Raw genomic sequence first — 17,918 nt, forward strand, 5'->3', positions numbered from 1 at the left:
TAGAGTTGTACTAGGGCTGGGAGTCTGAGTTGTTGTTTTTGTTGTAGGTGGAGCTGTCGATGTTGAGGTTGTAGTAGTGGGTGTAGGAGTAGTGATGTGAGGACCTGTCGTTGTTGTGGTGGTGGTTGGGATGTGTGTTGTGGTTACACATTGACAACATTTCACCCGAATCTCATAATCAAAGCACTTTTGCTGAAGACCTTGCATATTGTTTTCACAAATCAGTCCAACGGATGGATTGCAAGTCACGTCTTGGCCAAGCTGCGAGATCTGAAGTCCAGGGTATTGTTTTGCTCTACATTCAACTGCCTCTGGAGCTGAGCAAATGTGATAACCAGCAGAAATGATGCTCTTAATGGATTCATTATCTCCACCTTCAGAGCCAGACGTTGGCTGACCAAGGTTGATCCAGTCTGACCACACACATTTTTCTTCACCACTGCATGTGGTCGGTGTTACTCCTGTTGAGGTTGATGTAGGAGTAGTGGTTGGAGTTGTACTAGGGCTGGGTGTCTGAGTTGTTGTTTTTGTTGTAGGTGGAGCTGTCGATGTTGAGGTTGAAGTAGTGGGTGTAGGAGTAGTGATGTGAGGACCTGTCGTTGTTGTGGTGGTGGTTGGGATGTGTGTTGTGGTTACACATCGACAACATTTCACCCGAATCTCATAATCAAAGCACTTTTGCTGAAGACCTTGCATATTGTTTTCACAAATCAGTCCAACGGATGGATTGCAAGTCACGTCTTGGCCAAGCTGCGAGATCTGAAGTCCAGGGTATTGTTTTGCTCTACATTCAACTGCCTCTGGAGCTGAGCAAATGTGATAACCAGCAGAAATGATGCTCTTAATGGATTCATTATCTCCACCTTCAGAGCCAGACGTTGGCTGACCAAGGTTGATCCAGTCTGACCACACACATTTTTCTTCACCACTGCATGTGGTTGGTGTTACTCCTGCTGAGGTTGATGTAGGAGTAGTGGTTAGAGTTGTACTAGGGCTGGGAGTCTGAGTTGTTGTTTTTGTTGTAGGTGGAGCTGTTGATGTTGACGTTGTAGTAGTGGGTGTAGGAGTAGTGATGTGAGGACCTGTCGTTGTTGTGGTGGTGGTTGGGATGTGTGTTGTGGTTCCACATTGACAACATTTCACCCGAATCTCATAATCAAAGCACTTTTGCTGAAGACCTTGCATATTGTTTTCACAAATCAGTCCAACGGATGGATTGCAAGTCACGTCTTGGCCAAGCTGCGAGATCTGAAGTCCAGGGTATTGTTTTGCTCTACATTCAACTGCCTCTGGAGCTGAGCAAATGTGATAACCAGCAGAAATGATGCTCTTAATGGATTCATTATCTCCACCTTCAGAGCCAGACGTTGGCTGACCAAGGTTGATCCAGTCTGACCACACACATTTTTCTTCACCACTGCATGTGGTCGGTGTTACTCCTGTTGAGGTTGATGTAGGAGTAGTGGTTAGAGTTGTACTAGGGCTGGGAGTCTGAGTTGTTGTTTTTGTTGTAGGTGGAGCTGTCGATGTTGAGGTTGTAGTAGTGGGTGTAGGAGTAGTGTTGTGAGGACCTGTCGTTGTTTTGGTGGTTGGGATGTGTGTTGTAGTTCCACATTGACAACATTTCACTCGAATCTCGTAGTCGAAGCACTTTTGCTGAAGACCTTGCATATTGTTTTGACAAATCAGTCCAACGGATGGATTGCAAGTCACGTCTTGGCCAAGCTGAGAGATCTGAAGTCCAGGGTATTGTTTTGCTCTACATTCAACTGCCTCTGGAGCTGAGCAAATGTGATAACCAGCAGAAATGATGCTCTTAATGGATTCATTATCTCCACCTTCAGAGCCAGACGTTGGCTGACCAAGGTTGATCCAGTCTGACCACACACATTTTTCTTCACCACTGCATGTGGTTGGTGTTACTCCTGTTGAGGTTGATGTAGGAGTAGTGGTTAGAGTTGTACTAGGGCTGGGAGTCTGAGTTGTTGTTTTTGTTGTAGGTGGAGCTGTTGATGTTGACGTTGTAGTAGTGGGTGTAGGAGTAGTGATGTGAGGACCTGTCGTTGTTGTGTTGGTGGTTGGGATGTGTGTTGTGGTTCCACATTGACAACATTTCACCCGAATCTCATAATCAAAGCACTTTTGCTGAAGACCTTGCATATTGTTTTCACAAATCAGTCCAACGGATGGATTGCAAGTCACGTCTTGGCCAAGCTGCGAGATCTGAAGTCCAGGGTATTGTTTTGCTCTACATTCAACTGCCTCTGGAGCTGAGCAAATGTGATAACCAGCAGAAATGATGCTCTTAATGGATTCATTATCTCCACCTTCAGAGCCAGACGTTGGCTGACCAAGGTTGATCCAGTCTGACCACACACATTTTTCTTCACCACTGCATGTGGTCGGTGTTACTCCTGTTGAGGTTGATGTAGGAGTAGTGGTTAGAGTTGTACTAGGGCTGGGAGTCTGAGTTGTTGTTTTTGTTGTAGGTGGAGCTGTCGATGTTGAGGTTGTAGTAGTGGGTGTAGGAGTAGTGATGTGAGGACCTGTCGTTGTTTTGGTGGTTGGGATGTGTGTTGTAGTTCCACATTGACAACATTTCACTCGAATCTCGTAGTCGAAGCACTTTTGCTGAAGACCTTGCATATTGTTTTGACAAATCAGTCCAACGGATGGATTGCAAGTCACGTCTTGGCCAAGCTGAGAGATCTGAAGTCCAGGGTATTGTTTTGCTCTACATTCAACTGCCTCTGGAGCTGAGCAAATGTGATAACCAGCAGAAATGATGCTCTTAATGGATTCATTATCTCCACCTTCAGAGCCAGACGTTGGCTGACCAAGGTTGATCCAGTCTGACCACACACATTTTTCTTCACCACTGCATGTGGTCGGTGTTACTCCTGTTGAGGTTGATGTTGGAGTAGTGGTTAGAGTTGTACTAGGGCTGGGTGTCTGAGTTGTTGTTTTTGTTGTCGATGTAACTGTCGATGTTGAGGTCTTTGTAGTGGGTGTAGGAGTAGTGATGGGAGTAACTGTTGTTGATGTGGTAGGTGGTGTAGTCGATGTTAAGATTGTGGTATTTGGTGTTGGAGTAGTGGTAGGAGTTGTAGTTGTGGTTAGAGGTAGAGTTGATGTTGGAGGAGTAGTGATTGTTGTTGGTTTACTTGTTGTTGTAGGTAATGTGGATGCTGACATTGTTGTTGTTGTGACAGTAGGTTTAGTTGTTTGGACTGGTGTTGTAGTGTGACATTTCACAGTCTTGCAACACTTCACCTTAATTTCATAGTCAAGGCATATTGGAGGAATGCCTTGATCTTTGTTCTGGCATATTAGTCCAACCTTCGTATTACAGACTACATTCTGTCCTAATTCAGACAATGGGATCCCTGGATATCGCACTGCTTGGCACATGACATCCACTGGTTTTTCACAAATATGTTTTCCAGATTCTAGAATCTTTTTAATTGATTCATTGTCGCCACCCCCAGGACCAAATTGAGGATAATCCACATTATACCAAGGTGACCACTCACAAACTGTGCAGTTAGGGGGTTTTGTATTCAACGTGGTTGTTGAGATAGTGGAGGTGGTTGCGTTTGTAGTTGTTGTTGTAACAGGTGGTCTTGTAGTTGTTGGTGAAATGGTTGTAGGCTTAGATGTACAAAGATCTTCATCACAGCAGAGGACTCGAACTTGGTAGTTAAAGCACAGTGGAAATTTGCCTGACTGGTCTTCATTTCTGCAAGTCAACCCTTCTGCTACATTACACTGCACCACTTGGCCTACTTGGCTTATGCTAACATTTGGGTACTTCTCGGCTCTGCATTGGATCTTGCTTGGCTTCTCACATATATCGTGTCCCTCTGCTCTTATGTTGTTGTAGGTTTCAGAGTCTCCTCCTGGAGTTCCAAGTGTAGGGAATGTGGTATCAAACCACTGTGACCACACACATGGATAGCCACATGTAGTAGTAAAGGTTGTTGGAGACACTGTTGTCTCTGTTGAAGTTGTGGTTGGCGCTATAGAATCAGGGATTACATTACAGTTATTTGGTTGAACTTGAAACAAACAAACCATTTTAAATGATGTAAAAACATTTAATTATGGGGCATAAATAGCAATGTCCTTAGCCATTTTGATCACAAAAGATACCTGCTGTAGTTTTTACATTTCACACATCAACTAATTCACAGTCATTCAAGTCTTAGTCTCAAGTACCCACCAGTTGTGGGTGTTGAGAAAGTAAAGACAGTTGTTGTCACTGTAGAGGATGGAGTAGAGTTAGGAACAGATGGAGTTAAAGTTGGAGTTGTAGTTGAACATGGGTAAATGTCCCTCTGAGTGGTTCCATTCTTCCCACAGATGGCTGTGATACAACTGCCGTGCCCATTTGTGGTGTGATAGATGATATGCCCATTGGGGTATTTGTTCCCATTGTAGGTGCAAGTGCAAGCTGAAAGGGTAAGATATATTTTAGGGTACTGGAATGTTGCAGAAATCATGTATGTGTTGTTGTTTTGGTTGAAGGATCTGTTCATACCTTGTACATCGTATTTGCAGTCCACTGTCACAGAATTACAATAGCTTTGGAAAAAGAAGCATTTACAATTCTACTTAGTTTCATTCTTAACACTCAAACACAGTTACAGTGTTCACAATTTTAGCCAAAACCAAGATTCTCTGCATTATTAAAGGCATACCATGTCTGGCAGTTTTCTGTGGTCGGTACTTTTTCGCCATTATTGTAGTGTTTTCCATCTCTGCCATAGCAGCCACACTGCTCCTTCTCCACACACTTCATTATATCTTCATCAAAGAAGGGTTGAGCAGGAGGACATTTTGGATAGCAACCTAAAGAAGAAGAAAAATATTCAAATATTAATGATCAAAAAGCTATTTTTTGATAGAGGGATATGGTGAAGAAACACAGTGAATAGAAAGGGAGTGAAAATGTAAGAATATCTAAAATGACCTCAGACAGTTATTCTTCTAAATACTTGATGATTGTAAAACTGGAATAGTCCAACAAAAAGACAAAATAAATGAATAGAAGTTTATACTATAGTTATACCACCAACACCAGGTACACAAACTCTTTACTATCAAGCTGAGCCATATACTTGCTGGATCACTTTTCAGTTAGCATGGTTTGGTAAAAGATGTAGCCTGCATTTCTTTCACACTGCCAATTCCATTCAGATAAAATTGATAGTAATTTAAAGCTAGAATCCTTTGTCACGAAAGCATGTCGTGCCCCATAAAATAACCTAAAATATATACTTGTTTAACCCCAATATTTGTAAACAAAACAAATGAAATCAAACACTTTATAGCCTCAAAACATGGTTAAAACAAAACTTTTTATGTCATGAATTGTCAGCCCTTGCATCCATAGCTCTGTCTATGGATTTGAGAGTGGTTACAATTTTCCTGGGCCTTCCCTCAGCTTTTTACCTAAACAGAGGCGGGGTGGCGACTTTGTTATTGTTTCAATTAAGGACTCTAGCTTCAACATTAAATAAATACTAAGTACCTGTTATAGAAAATTGTAGTTACTCAAAATAGATCCTAAATTAATGTCTACTGTACCTTCAAGAGGTGGTATCTGAGTTGAGCAGCTCCCGGAGGGATTCCTGCAGGTCTTCATACACTGAGCTCCACATGCCTTGTAGTGCCACTCACATTCTCCAGGGGGGTTGTAGTAATCACAGAACAGTGCTGTATGTGGTGGACAAAAGCTCTCTGTAAGTACTATCTTCAATTCGGTTTAAACTGACTGGATTAAGCCTATTTTTATGTCAGCACTTAAATGAATGGAACATTTAGAAACTCACGGCAGATTTGTGGGCTTCTCCAGGCTATGCAGGCTCCAGCCTCATTACAGGCCTCTGCATAAGCTGCCACAGCAGTACAGAAACACTCACAGTCTCCACCACTGTCGCAAGCACACGAGTCTGTCACACAAGCATCGTAGAAAGGAGAGGGGTCCACCTAATTGGAAAACAGATCTTATTTGACATGATCATATCAAATTCCTAAACATTCAGTGAACGACTAAAGTCTAAACCTACTTTAGAATGGCAGTCTGTGAAAACGTTGCTCTGTATGATGCTGCACTGCTTCTGTGACCAAGACTGCCTGTAAGGGTTGGCAGTACAGGGGCTCCTTTTGTTCTTTGCATCGGGGCAGCTTGCAGAGACTTTCCAGCTGTTTCCAAAGTCTAGAGGATTGACAACTACTGCCTGGCTCCTGGTAGTGAAGTCATTGTTTGCATTGCCATCATAGTTTCCACACAGACCACAGACATGTCCCTGAAGAGGACATAGCAAAAGATTGAGTTGAGTGATTAAAAGGAGTCATAACAGACTTGTGAATATCAGTTGATGGAACACTACACCCATATTTTAATATCTAATGTGTCATCCAATCAAAGTTGAAATGTACCTTGAACTGTGGGTTCAGTTTGATGAACATGCTTGTTTTCCTGTCCCACATGAGAATCAACCCATTATTGGCTTCAATCACAAGGTAGATGCCCATTGTACGAATCTGGTAAGGAACCGCCTCCCCTGTATTTCTCTCAACGACTTGGTAGTTCCCGTCTGTCAGAATTAGTTCATTGTTCTGAAATAGATTTTTTTTTAAATAGTTTGAGTATGCAGTTAAGATATTAATTTATGTAATTACTCATCATGTTATAATGTATGCCATAATGTTCATTTTTTTGCCAGGCCTCATGAAGCTTTGATTTATGTGTATATTGTGCTTTATAGTATGTATGTATGTATGTATGTATGTGTGTGTGTGTGTGTGTGTGTGTGTGTGTGTGTGTGTGTGTGTGTGTGTGTGTGTGTGTGTGTGTGTGTGTGTGTGTGTGTGTGTGTGTGTGTGTGTGTGTGTGTGTGTGTATGTATGTATGTATGTATATATGTATGACCGAATATTAGTAGTCTTGGCTTCAGTAATGGTATGTGCCAGGCAGAAAGCAGGAATCTAGTTACCCCCAGGAAGAGCTTAATGGCCTTGGAGCAGGTGGTGCCTGTCGTTCCACAAGGGATGTTCTCAGTGATGACTCTGAAGCTGCCGTTGGCATTGTTGCTACCACAGTAGTCCTGTTTAAGGTTTCAGTCATAAATTTAACAACAGCCAACATAGTATTTTGGTGGATGGAGCATTATCTCCAACAATACATGTTGTAAGTCAATCACTGAAATAGTGAAAAGGTTCAGCTTGTTGGGAATGCTACAGCAACATCTGCAAAGCAACAGCAGATCATGGCCAAACAGTTTCAAATATTGCTATTCAGACTCCGCAGAAACACCTACAGTATATATACCTTAAAACAATTAACACAAACCCTTATTGTTCAGCATGTAATATTGGTGATGATCACTTAGACTATCAAGAAACCCTGCAAGCATACCTTTGTAAGTGTGTATTCACAGTCTCCTTCGAAAGTGAATCGTTTCCCATCAAAAGTAATGTAGTGTCCATCTCCATAAATGGCACAGGTTCCAAGGCACAGGTTAGTTGTGCACTGCCATTTTCTGTCTTTACAAGTGCTGAAAGTGGCAAAAACAGATATATCAGACTGAAGTCTTAATTGGTTTAAAACGCCAATTGAGGCAAGATAACCTTACCAAGTATTGCAGTCGACCTTGATTCTGTCTCCTGGTTGGTAAGTAGCTCCATTGTGAGAACAAGGACAAAGGTCTGGCTTGATGCAGCCTTCTTTTCCATCGGATACCAGTCCAGAGGGACACATACAGCCTGATATGCACTCTGTGCTGATCTGTAAAGTGAAAATTATTGATTTGAAAATCTACTGTGTAAAAATTGTGTTAACTTCCGCTCAAATGCGTGGAGTCTGGTGGACCAGAAGGTCAAACTTGGCCTTCATTAGCCATTAGCCAATACAGAAAGACCAGGAGAAACTCCCAGGGCATAGGCATTGGCTTATTCAGCTTAATCTACCAACCAATCATCTCCCACAATACCTTACCCCTAACCCTCCCCCATACGTTAGCACACCACAAGCACAGCGCTACGCCTAGCAGTCGTATGTTTCGCTCAAATTAAATGATAACACATGCTTTACTCAGTAAAGATACTCCCATGGAAGTATATGGTTACTCCCACTAAGGACAAAATTAAATCGTTGATGTACCAAGCTTATATGTTCTGGGTGCAATAGCTTGGACATGAGGTTACCTGTATGTTAATATAAAAATATATATTTTTAAAAAATGAAAGTTTATATTTTACACTCAATTTCTATTCACAATCCTATGGGCATTATATGACTGACTATTCACTGAGTGTAGAAAACATTAAGAACACCTCCTCTTTCCATGACATAGACTGACCAGGGGAATCCAGTTGAAAGCATTGATCCCTTACTGATGTCACTTGTTAAATCCACTTCAATCAGTGTAGATGAAGAGAAGGAGAAAGTTAAAGAAGATTTTTCAAGCCTTGAGACAATTGATACGGATTGTGTATTAATATCAATATTAGGAAGGTGTTTTTAATGTTTTGTACACAAGCTTATATCCGTTGTGCAGAATGGCCTGGAGACGAGGTGAATAGGGGACTTACACAGGCCATATCCAGAATGTTGCAGCTCTTCTGACACTCTAACCCTCTCACTCCTGGGCTTGCATTGGAACAGTTGAAGAAAACCATTGGTGCAACACATGCTGTGAAAATAAAGGGAATTCATGTGTCATGACTCTGTTGTGTCTTTCACCAAATCAATATGCTCTGTAAAGTGTGTACTAGGATGGAGAGATAATATTTCAAAATGCACATAGCCTGATTCTGTTGCCAATAGCATACTATTACCACACACCATAAATGTATATAGGATTTGGAAGATTGCCATTAAAAGAATGGACTTATTTCAAATTCAGTGTTGCCCGGCACAGTACAATAGCTCAAAATTGTGAGTTGTTTTGACAATTAATATACATGAACTTACATGGCTGATCGGGTGAATCTCCAATGCAACGGAGTTTTCCCTCCTTGCAGGTGCTGAAATAAAATGTTGTTAATGGTACTTGAATGTCGCTATGCTCACTACGGGAAAGCAAGACCCAAGGCTCTTGGTTCATAAAGTCTCAAAAATATGCAATAAAATGTGTAGTGAATTACATTGATATACAGCTTGAGTATAGGTAGGTAAATAACTCGGTCCATACCACATGGTTCCATCCTTGCTGATGACCTCTCCAGGGGACACCACTGAGCCCTTGTAATAACAAGGGCAGCTGGCTGGTGGAACACACTTGCCCTCATCATCCAAGTAGGTTCCCTCAGAACAGACACACCCATCCACAGGCTCGAAGGTGATTGAACAGGTAAAGTCAGAGTCGCTGTAGCAGCGGCAGGAGCGATCACTGTTTTTTATGCTGTAGCTGTAGACCATGGTGCTAGGGCACGAGGTGGAGTATTTGTCTGGGGATGGCAACAATTAGTGTTTGATGTAAATATTTATAATATTTGTATCTTATTCTCCCACAATTTACACATCTTCTTAGGTATTACTGTGTGATTGTCACTCACTGCAGATAGTGTCTCTCCAGCCGCTGAGTTGGATACCCTCGGCAGCACAAGCGTGGACATAAGAAGAGACGGCAGCACACATGCAGTCCTCACTCTTCTCACAGTTACAGCTGTCATACATGCAGTTCTGAATAGAAAACCACAGTCAGAACAGCATCCATATTATACTGTACAATAGTTTTAATTAATTGTGTGTGCATAATATGCACAAGTTCTGTGCAGATAAACAATACCTAACAGCAAGCAACGTAATTCTCAAATTCCCCATAACAGCTGGCATCACGTTACATACATTTGTGAATTAGTTATCCTCAGGAAATTGTGTGAAATGAATAGTATGGTGAAATGGTCTCACTTCTTTGTACATGTCTGGGCTTATTGCTGTGTGGCATTTAGCAAACAACCCTTTAGGATCAGCCAGCTGAGAGCACCAGTGCTGGGCATATTTCTCTGAAAAAGTGAAAAAATAAACCACAGTTAGGCCAACTTTAAGAAACACTTGCACCGTTCTCCATAACAATTAAAACAGACATGGAAAGGTGATAAACCATGCAGATACCATTGTCAAGACTTAAACTGCAGGGGCTTTCAAAGCTACTCTTGACGTCTGGGCAGCTGGCTCGTGTTTTCCAGGTGTTTGCAAAACCAATGGCTGTGCCCTCAGTCACTCCGCTCAGGACCTTGAAATCATCTCCTTGGTTGTTGTTGAAGTTTCCACAAAGACCTGTAGGGTGAACATGTATTTATATACAGGGAAAATAAATCATTCCCAGAACATGAACACCTCAGTGGACTGTGGTGGTTGGTCAATGGATGATGAGACATACCGCAAGTTCTCTGCTGCCAAACGGTGCTTGCAGCAATATAGACCTGCATGATTGGTGAGAGTTGGATTTCCAACTGGAGGCCAAAGGTGGTCTGGACAATGATGAAAAATGAGGAGGCTCTGAAAATAGTTACTCCAGCTATAAGGAACAAAGGGAAGAGGAAGGAATGAGTAAGATTCAGAATTATGATGTTAAGGAAAATATATGTGTCAGTGTTGAATGATAAAGCTGCATTACCATCACAACATTCCCATGTATCGTTATGTATTCCCCATACAATCATGTGCTTTAACTGTAGGACACAAGTTTCATGTATGCCTAGTCATGACTACATTGATTGTACTGTATGTTTATTGTGCAACTGTAACTTACCAGCAGAAAAGGGCAGCTGAGAATAGATTCCATTTACAAAGGCTTTTCCATTTGGTTGTATGTTGATCACCTGCATAGAGGGTCATTGTTTAACCATATGCTTATTCATGATATTCAAACAATGCATTAAAGTCTAAAACCTAACAACACTAGGGAAAAAACATTTACTGCAGTCAAAGGCTGATAGCATGTCAGTCAAATAATACTTACAGTGGCTCCTTCTGAGAGGGACAGGGTAACAGCCTTTAGACAAGTCTCACTGTCAGAAAGCCCACACTGCACCAGATCACCCAGTACAGTGAATTGCATCCCATCACAGTCCTGAAAAAAACAAAAATAAGTTGTTACAAATATTTCCCTTAATGAAAGGAAATATCCTTCGAATTCTTTTGAAAAAGGAATATCTCAGTGTAAAACAAGAGACAGAGTAAACAACCCACATATCTTCATAGATACATGTATCAATGCAAGATGAATAGTACTGTTCTATATGAGGGCTCCCCAACTCTGTTCCTGGAGAGCTACTCTCCTGTGGGTTTTAGCTCAGCAGTTGTAACTAACCTGAATCAGCTCATCAACCAGCTTAATATTAGAATGAGGTGTGCTAAATTAGGGTTGGAGTGAAACCCTACAGGGAGGTAGCACTCCGGGAACATGGTTGGAAAGCCCTTTTCTATATTACAATTTTCATCATACAAACTGGATATATCAGAAGAAAAATAAAGAAGATGGAGGCAAAGCTGTAATACAGACATAATAACTACAAAGAAGGTAGCAAGTTTCAAAATGTATTTAATGTGACTGAGATTCATGCACACAGAGCTTTGGTGAGGAAACTGTACTGTACCTTGGTCAGAACATAAGAGCAGTCCCCATGGAAGGTGTAGGTTTTTCCATCGTAGGTGTTGATGTGGGATCCTCCCTCCACAGCACAGGTGCCAGGACAGTCCTTGTCCACACACTTCCACTGACCACCAGCACAAGAACTAAGGGCAAAATATAAATTATTCAATGGAACTTACATATGGTCACCCCTGGAATAACTTTTAGACTCAAGTCAGAATTCTTAGCCTGGTTTTCTTACCAATCTTTACAAGTGCTTGAATAAGACTCTCCGGGTGCGTATGTTTTTCCATTGTGGCGGCAGGAGCATTGACTCAAGGCGATACAACCATTCTTGTTGACGTCATCAAAAACGGTTCCTTTGGGTGAGAGCATACATGTGTTTATTATGTCTCCATCCCAACCTACTGCCCTTCATAGGCAACACCTATTAACGATGTCTTTTGTTTTACTCCAAAATCTACATTCACAGTATTTTTCTGTCTCGACAGACAATTTCTGAAACTCCATGATATATTCTGATCAACTGGCTTGTCCTTGTGTCAGGAACTAAATACCACATGAATCAGATAGTATACCAGGCCATTACAAAACAACAAACTCGTAATTGCCTTTGTAACTCAACAGAGTCCAGTCCACAATATGGAATCAATTGCTTTACAATTCAGTATACAGTCTGCTCCATTCCAATGGATTTTTATTACATCTCTTTGAAGAAGAGGATGTGCAGAGAACGTTTAAATATGTCTGCCTACCTGGAGGACAAAAGCAGCCATCTGAGCAGTGTTCCTCACACAGCTGGCCTCTCTCTGGGTTGGAGCAGGTGTCAACACAGGGGTTTCCACACTCCTGGTACTCCATGTTGAAGGGGCATGTCTTATCTGCAAAGATACGGTTATGTCAAAATATGAGTACACTGTTGCAACTAACCAATGTGCGATTTGAATGTTGATACGGGGAGTAAGGGCATGCTTACAGCAGAACTGTTCAGTCCTCCATTGTTTGGGCTTCCCCCCTGCATGAACACACTGACGGGAGTACTCTGAGATGGTGTTGCACAGGCAGAAGGAGTTGGTGCTGTTATCACAGTGGCACAGGTCAGATACACAGGCCTCAACAAATGAGTCGATGGCCAACAAGTCCTTACAACTGCTGAAGGCAGGACCGGAGAGCAACTGCTCACAAACTGGTTTCTATCAAACAAAAACAGAGAGATGTTATTATTAGGACATATACAGTGGAGTCTGAAATTATTGACACCCTTGATAAAGACGAGCAGAAATTACTGTATAAAATAAATGCAAAACAGATTTGGTAAAATATATTATTTTATATTAATACGATTGCTTCTAGAAAGAGATTTTGTTTAAAAAGTAAATAAAAGTAATCTCAGAAAGGTAGGGGTCAAAATGATTGACATCCCTATTTTCACTGTCTTTCAGTACTTCACCTTGTGAGGATAACTGCAATAATCCTTTTCCAAAATGTTTTAGGAGTTGAAAAACAAATTAGGACCACAGGAGGTTGGTGGCAACTTAATTGGGGAGGACGGGCTCGTGGTAATGGCTGGAGCGGAATTAGTGGAATGGTATTCCCTTTACTCCGTTCCCGACATTATTACGAGCCGTCTTTCCCTCAGCAGCCTTCACTGTTTAGGATCTTTGATGTCCTCTGTCTGTTCTTATGGACTGCCCTCTTTAATTCAACCCCCAGATGTCCAATGGGTTTCAAAGAGAGACTGAGATGGCCATTGCAAAAAGGGGCTATTTTGCTTCCACTAGTCCTGGGGCTCTTGTAAAGATCAATCCTGAAATTTACCCAGTACCTGGATATTTTAGCAAAAACCTTGTTGGCACTGCCACTTGGCCTTCAGTGGATCTTCCAGCAATACAATAACCCCATGCACACATCAAAATCCCCAAATAAACATATATTTATATATATTTATATAAATCAACTCAGTCTCCGAACTTGACACCCATTGAAAATCTGTGGTTTGAAATGAAGAGGGCCGTCCATAAGCACAGACAAAGGATTTCAAGGATTTTGAAGGATTCTGTATGGAGGAATGGTCTAAAATCCCTCAGAATGTGTTCTCCAACTCATTTTAGAAAAAGGCTCAGTGCCATTATTTGCAAGGTGTGGTATTGAAAGGTATTGGAAACAGGGGTGTCAATAATTTTGACCCCTGACTGGAGAGAAAGAAAATATGACGTTTAAACAAAATCTCTTTCTCAGAGCAATTGTATTAGTATAAAATAATATAATTTTCAAAGAAATGGAGCACACAATATACTGTAGCAGTATACAGTCATGTTTGCAAATCTTTATCAAGGGAGTCAGTCATTTCGGATCCCACATGTTGTTAAGTACACAGCAGCCTAGCCAATATCCCTATTCTTATCATAAGCGATAAAGTGTAACCTACCAGATTGGGGCATTTCTGATTTGAAGGCAGTATGTTTTCAGTACAGCTTTCAGTGGGACCATCCAATTTCCAGAAGTTTCCGAAGTCGACAGCGGACAATTTCATACCTTTGGCATAAAAATAAATCCAATTATTGTTAAATGTCAACTGTATTCCAAATAATAGGCCATTTTTGATGTGTTGATATTGTCAGTGAAAATGTACCATGGCTATAGAACTCATCAAATTGCTGAATTGCGTTAAAATCTCCACATAGACCACAGGTCTTATTTCTGAATTTGATGTCCATCTCCACCTGAAATAGAAGACCATTAGACATTTTAGGGTGACATTTTCCCTCCATTACCCTTGACAAAAACAGGAAATGACTGTAACAAAACAAGGATTTAACAGGAGTGACAACCTATTCCTTAATAAAATAACTATAGATTAGGACTACCTTAACTGTTGTTAACACAGTGCCCACCACAGCACAGGCCTTCAAATGTAGACATTGACCACACCGCAAAAACCTAACTCCACCTAGAAATATTCATAAATGCATAATTGTTGTACTACCAAGAAGGAATCATCCTGGTTCCATATGGCTACCAATCCCAGTTTTGCTTTGATCTTGATGTAGGAGGGAGTCTCTTCAATGAGAATACCAGACTGGCTGAATGGTAAGGTGGCACTGGAGGAAGAGGAAGACAAAGCACTAGATTCAACTAGAACTTAGTCAGACCAACCACTTTTACATTAGCTCAATTGACTTCATTTTGAGACATTTTCATTGGTACTTTAAAAACAACATTCTCATCTCTGTCACTGTAATTATGTGCTTGAGCATAACTACACAGTATAAGGTTGAGTCTAATCTGTTAAGTCAACGCGACTGGGACAACAATATGACATCCAACTACTTGAGCACTGATTTAAAAACAGCTACATGAGAAATTCTTGAGGAACTTACTTATTCCCATTAACAACAACGGAACCCTTGGATAGCTCCACCACTGTGCCATCTAGCTTCATGGTGATCTTGCTAATGGTGGGCTGGTTGTCCACCACCTGCCGCCTCATCTGGATGTTGAAATCCTCATAACTGCTATGGCACAGTGAGGTCACAACATAGTTGCAGGTGGAGGGAAGTTGAAAGATGTCTCCATCAAAGGTCTTGAAGTGGTAGTTACCCCACGTACTGCAGACTTGGCCATTATGTATAGGACTCACTCCTGGGAAAAAGGACAACCAATTCAGCTATGATAGCATACAACTCAACAGGTTTTATCTTTAGATATTTAGAAAGAAATGAATAGGTAACGTAAAACCCTGCCCCTCGTAAAACGTTGCTTTTAACTAGGAGTCCATTGGTTGACTGCTAGATTGGCCTCACTCACTCACCATAAGAGTCTACTGACACACCTGTGTGTCAATCTAATTAACATAATACAAAAATCCCCACCAAAATCTGTCAGTTTAAGCTAAGGATATCAGTTTTTTTTGCATGGGCTGTGTCTCAATCCACCGCATCCACCTATGTCCACCTTCCGCATCTGAGGTTGAAAGTGGCAGAGCTACAGAGCTGTTTGTCACACCAGGGGACATCCTGAAAATCGGTATTCTCACAAAAACGTCTTTAGCGTCCAAACGATTTTGCCTACTAGCTAATATGACCACTCTATGGTGTCATGGAACTCGTCTTATGTCGGTACCGTCGATGTGCCAACTACTGTCTGTAGCGTCTGAACCGTTTGGTCTTCGACCTCCACAAGTGTCACGGGACTCGTCTGAAGTAAACCCATACAAATGATTGGAATTATGGAGGTAGTTTTGTGCCAACATAAAAAGGTGGTTAAATATGTGTACAAAAAACACGAATATTTCCTGAGATTTCTTATGGGTCCAGACACTTCAAAACCGTATTCCTTAGGATACATTTTTTGGCATTTTAAGAATGTGTTATTCAAGGCGTTTCTATGGGATATAGTAGTAAACGCCAAATTCATTTGATCAACTAAACAACCAAGACTTTCCAATCTCTATAATGTTTATGAACTTGAACAACAAATGAATAATCTAGTGCTCCTTCACGCTTTTTAAATCAGCTAATCCACAAAACCTGTTGCACTACTTGCTATGACTGTCTCCATCATGGTTATTGTCCTTTCACCATTGTCTGTGGATATGTAAGGCTGCAGTGTTAATCATTGTCATCATCCTCAGGGCTCATGCATCTGTATAGCACATGTATTATGAAGCTTACCTGCAATCTCAGGTATCCTTGACATTGAGGGGATGATGTTAACTGTGGCCTTTGATGTATCCTCTGAAATCAAAGTGTATGTTAATAAGTTACAGGAATTTTTACGGTAAATCATTGTGGAATCCTGTGTATTTCAGGCTCTGTTATGTAGTTCTCTTGCCAATCCTAAATTTACCTGTTCATCAATCATAACCCATGCTTAAAAGGCACATAAAGGCAGGACTGAGCATATTCCCTCATTGTTAGGCTGTCCAATGAGATAAACATTGGAGCTATTATGAGAGCGCTATGACATACAGTAACATACAGTTTAGCCCTGTCAACACTAAAGTACAAGGTTTCATGTAAATCAAAATCATGGATTCTACCTACCACTTTGAGAGGCAGTTAAACCAATCGCCAGAGCCATCCATATTAACACCCATGTGGGCGTCTGTGTTGTCCCCATGGTCATCCTCTGGGTAGTGAACACAGGTGGTATGAGAAAGGTAGTTGCTTGGATCTTAGCTTTATACCACCTGAGTGAAGGGAAGGCCCTTGGTCCTTCTGGATGTGAAGGTGTGGCAGAAGGGCTGGCTCCGTTCCAAGGATTTTATGGCCCTCTCATACCAATATGAGAGCTTTAAACAGTAGGTGGGTTGGCAGCTAGCCTAGTGGTTTGAGTGTTGGGCCAGTAACCGAAAGAATCCCCGAGCTGTCAAGGTAAAAATCTGTCATTCTGCCCCTGAACAGGACAGTTAACCCACTGTTCCCCGGTAGGCTGTCATTGTAAAAAGCAATTTGATCTTAACTGACTTGCCTGTTAAATTTAATAAAGTCATTGCACAAAAAAAGGTATAATAAACAAGTGGTTCCTGGATTTGTTTACCTTGTGACCAAGTTCCAATATTTATTGAGACCAACCAAATAAACCAAACGCATGTGTCAACCTAGTCTTCAGTTGAACCACAACCCAGGAGGATATATCCCTGACCCATCATTCAGGAGACAATGTCCATAACCATTATTGTTGCTTTAGTTATCCATTAGATTGATTGTATTTATACATTTATATATATATGGACTGAATAAACACCAAAACAGGTGAAAAAGTGTTTGTGTTAATATGTTTTGTTTATCTTTTGATGACTCATTCAACAGATCAACATAACACGCTGCAGGTGTGTTCCTCTGATAAGAGTGATTACTGACTCAATCTATTGTCCTTACACTGAGGCTACGATTTCTTATTGTTTCTCTTATCACAAATAGTTTTTACACACAATGGCAATACTGCTCATGACTTGATATGAAGGAAAACCCTTGGTTACATTACTAATTAATTGTTTTATAAACACGAAACGTTTTCAAAATGCCATTAGTATTGTTGTAATGCACAATGTGATTATGTGGTGCTGTGGAATGTAGCTCCACCACCTCATGTCCTTATATCAATATTCTTGTATAAGGGTCGTTCCATTTGATTTCAATAACGTTTTGACTGCACCTCTTTTAACTTGAACAAAACTTTCTATACATTTTTGCCCATCGTAGAAGTAGTCAGAAACAAACTTTTTGGACGTGACTACCAAACATTTAGGAGATAGAGGTGCTCACAGTTGACCCATTTTGCATACCCCACTCTACCATGAGACATCCA

At 41.1% G+C, this 17,918-nt stretch overlaps 1 protein-coding gene and 1 long non-coding RNA gene across 2 annotated transcripts; one reads left to right on the forward strand and one right to left on the reverse strand.

Moving 5' to 3' along the window:
• Window positions 1-58: 58 nt before the first annotated feature.
• Window positions 59-2,973, forward strand: LOC149971432 (uncharacterized). Its single transcript, XR_016492289.1, has 2 exons — window positions 59-536; window positions 1,026-2,973. It is a non-coding gene; the product is annotated as an uncharacterized LOC149971432 (long non-coding RNA).
• Window positions 2,974-4,076: 1,103 nt separating this feature from the next.
• Window positions 4,077-17,210, reverse strand: LOC110506112 (mucin-5AC). Its single transcript, XM_036963618.2, has 29 exons — window positions 16,652-17,210; window positions 16,280-16,342; window positions 14,987-15,248; window positions 14,593-14,707; window positions 14,239-14,329; window positions 14,035-14,141; window positions 12,583-12,799; window positions 12,362-12,487; window positions 11,848-11,965; window positions 11,611-11,749; window positions 10,974-11,084; window positions 10,764-10,833; window positions 10,392-10,529; window positions 10,124-10,288; window positions 9,920-10,014; window positions 9,565-9,691; window positions 9,201-9,456; window positions 8,981-9,033; window positions 8,599-8,699; window positions 7,641-7,792; window positions 7,424-7,562; window positions 7,002-7,112; window positions 6,445-6,624; window positions 6,072-6,311; window positions 5,835-5,991; window positions 5,590-5,718; window positions 4,701-4,851; window positions 4,541-4,584; window positions 4,077-4,453 (listed from the first exon to the last, which is right to left on the reverse strand). Exons 1-29 carry the CDS (start codon window positions 16,731-16,733, stop codon window positions 4,194-4,196), a joined length of 3,999 nt encoding a protein of 1,332 aa, XP_036819513.2. The 5' UTR covers window positions 16,734-17,210; the 3' UTR covers window positions 4,077-4,193.
• Between the last annotated feature and the right edge of the window lie 708 nt (window positions 17,211-17,918).

This window comes from Oncorhynchus mykiss, chromosome 26 (assembly GCF_057628025.1).
Source record: "Oncorhynchus mykiss isolate SJ-2025 chromosome 26, ASM5762802v1, whole genome shotgun sequence".
NCBI lineage: Eukaryota > Metazoa > Chordata > Actinopteri > Salmoniformes > Salmonidae > Oncorhynchus > Oncorhynchus mykiss.

Excerpts from the sequence above, each read along its gene's own strand:
- LOC110506112 (XM_036963618.2), bottom strand. The coding sequence starts at position 16,733 with ATGACCATGGGGACAACACAGACGCCCACATGGGTGTTAATATGGATG. Across the intron at positions 14,330-14,592 it reads ACCAGGATGATTCCTTCTTG|GTGGAGATGGACATCAAATT; the intron begins GTAGTACAACAA and ends CTTCTATTTCAG. Across the intron at positions 4,454-4,540 it reads CTGCAAATACGATGTACAAG|CTTGCACTTGCACCTACAAT; the intron begins GTATGAACAGAT and ends TTACCCTTTCAG.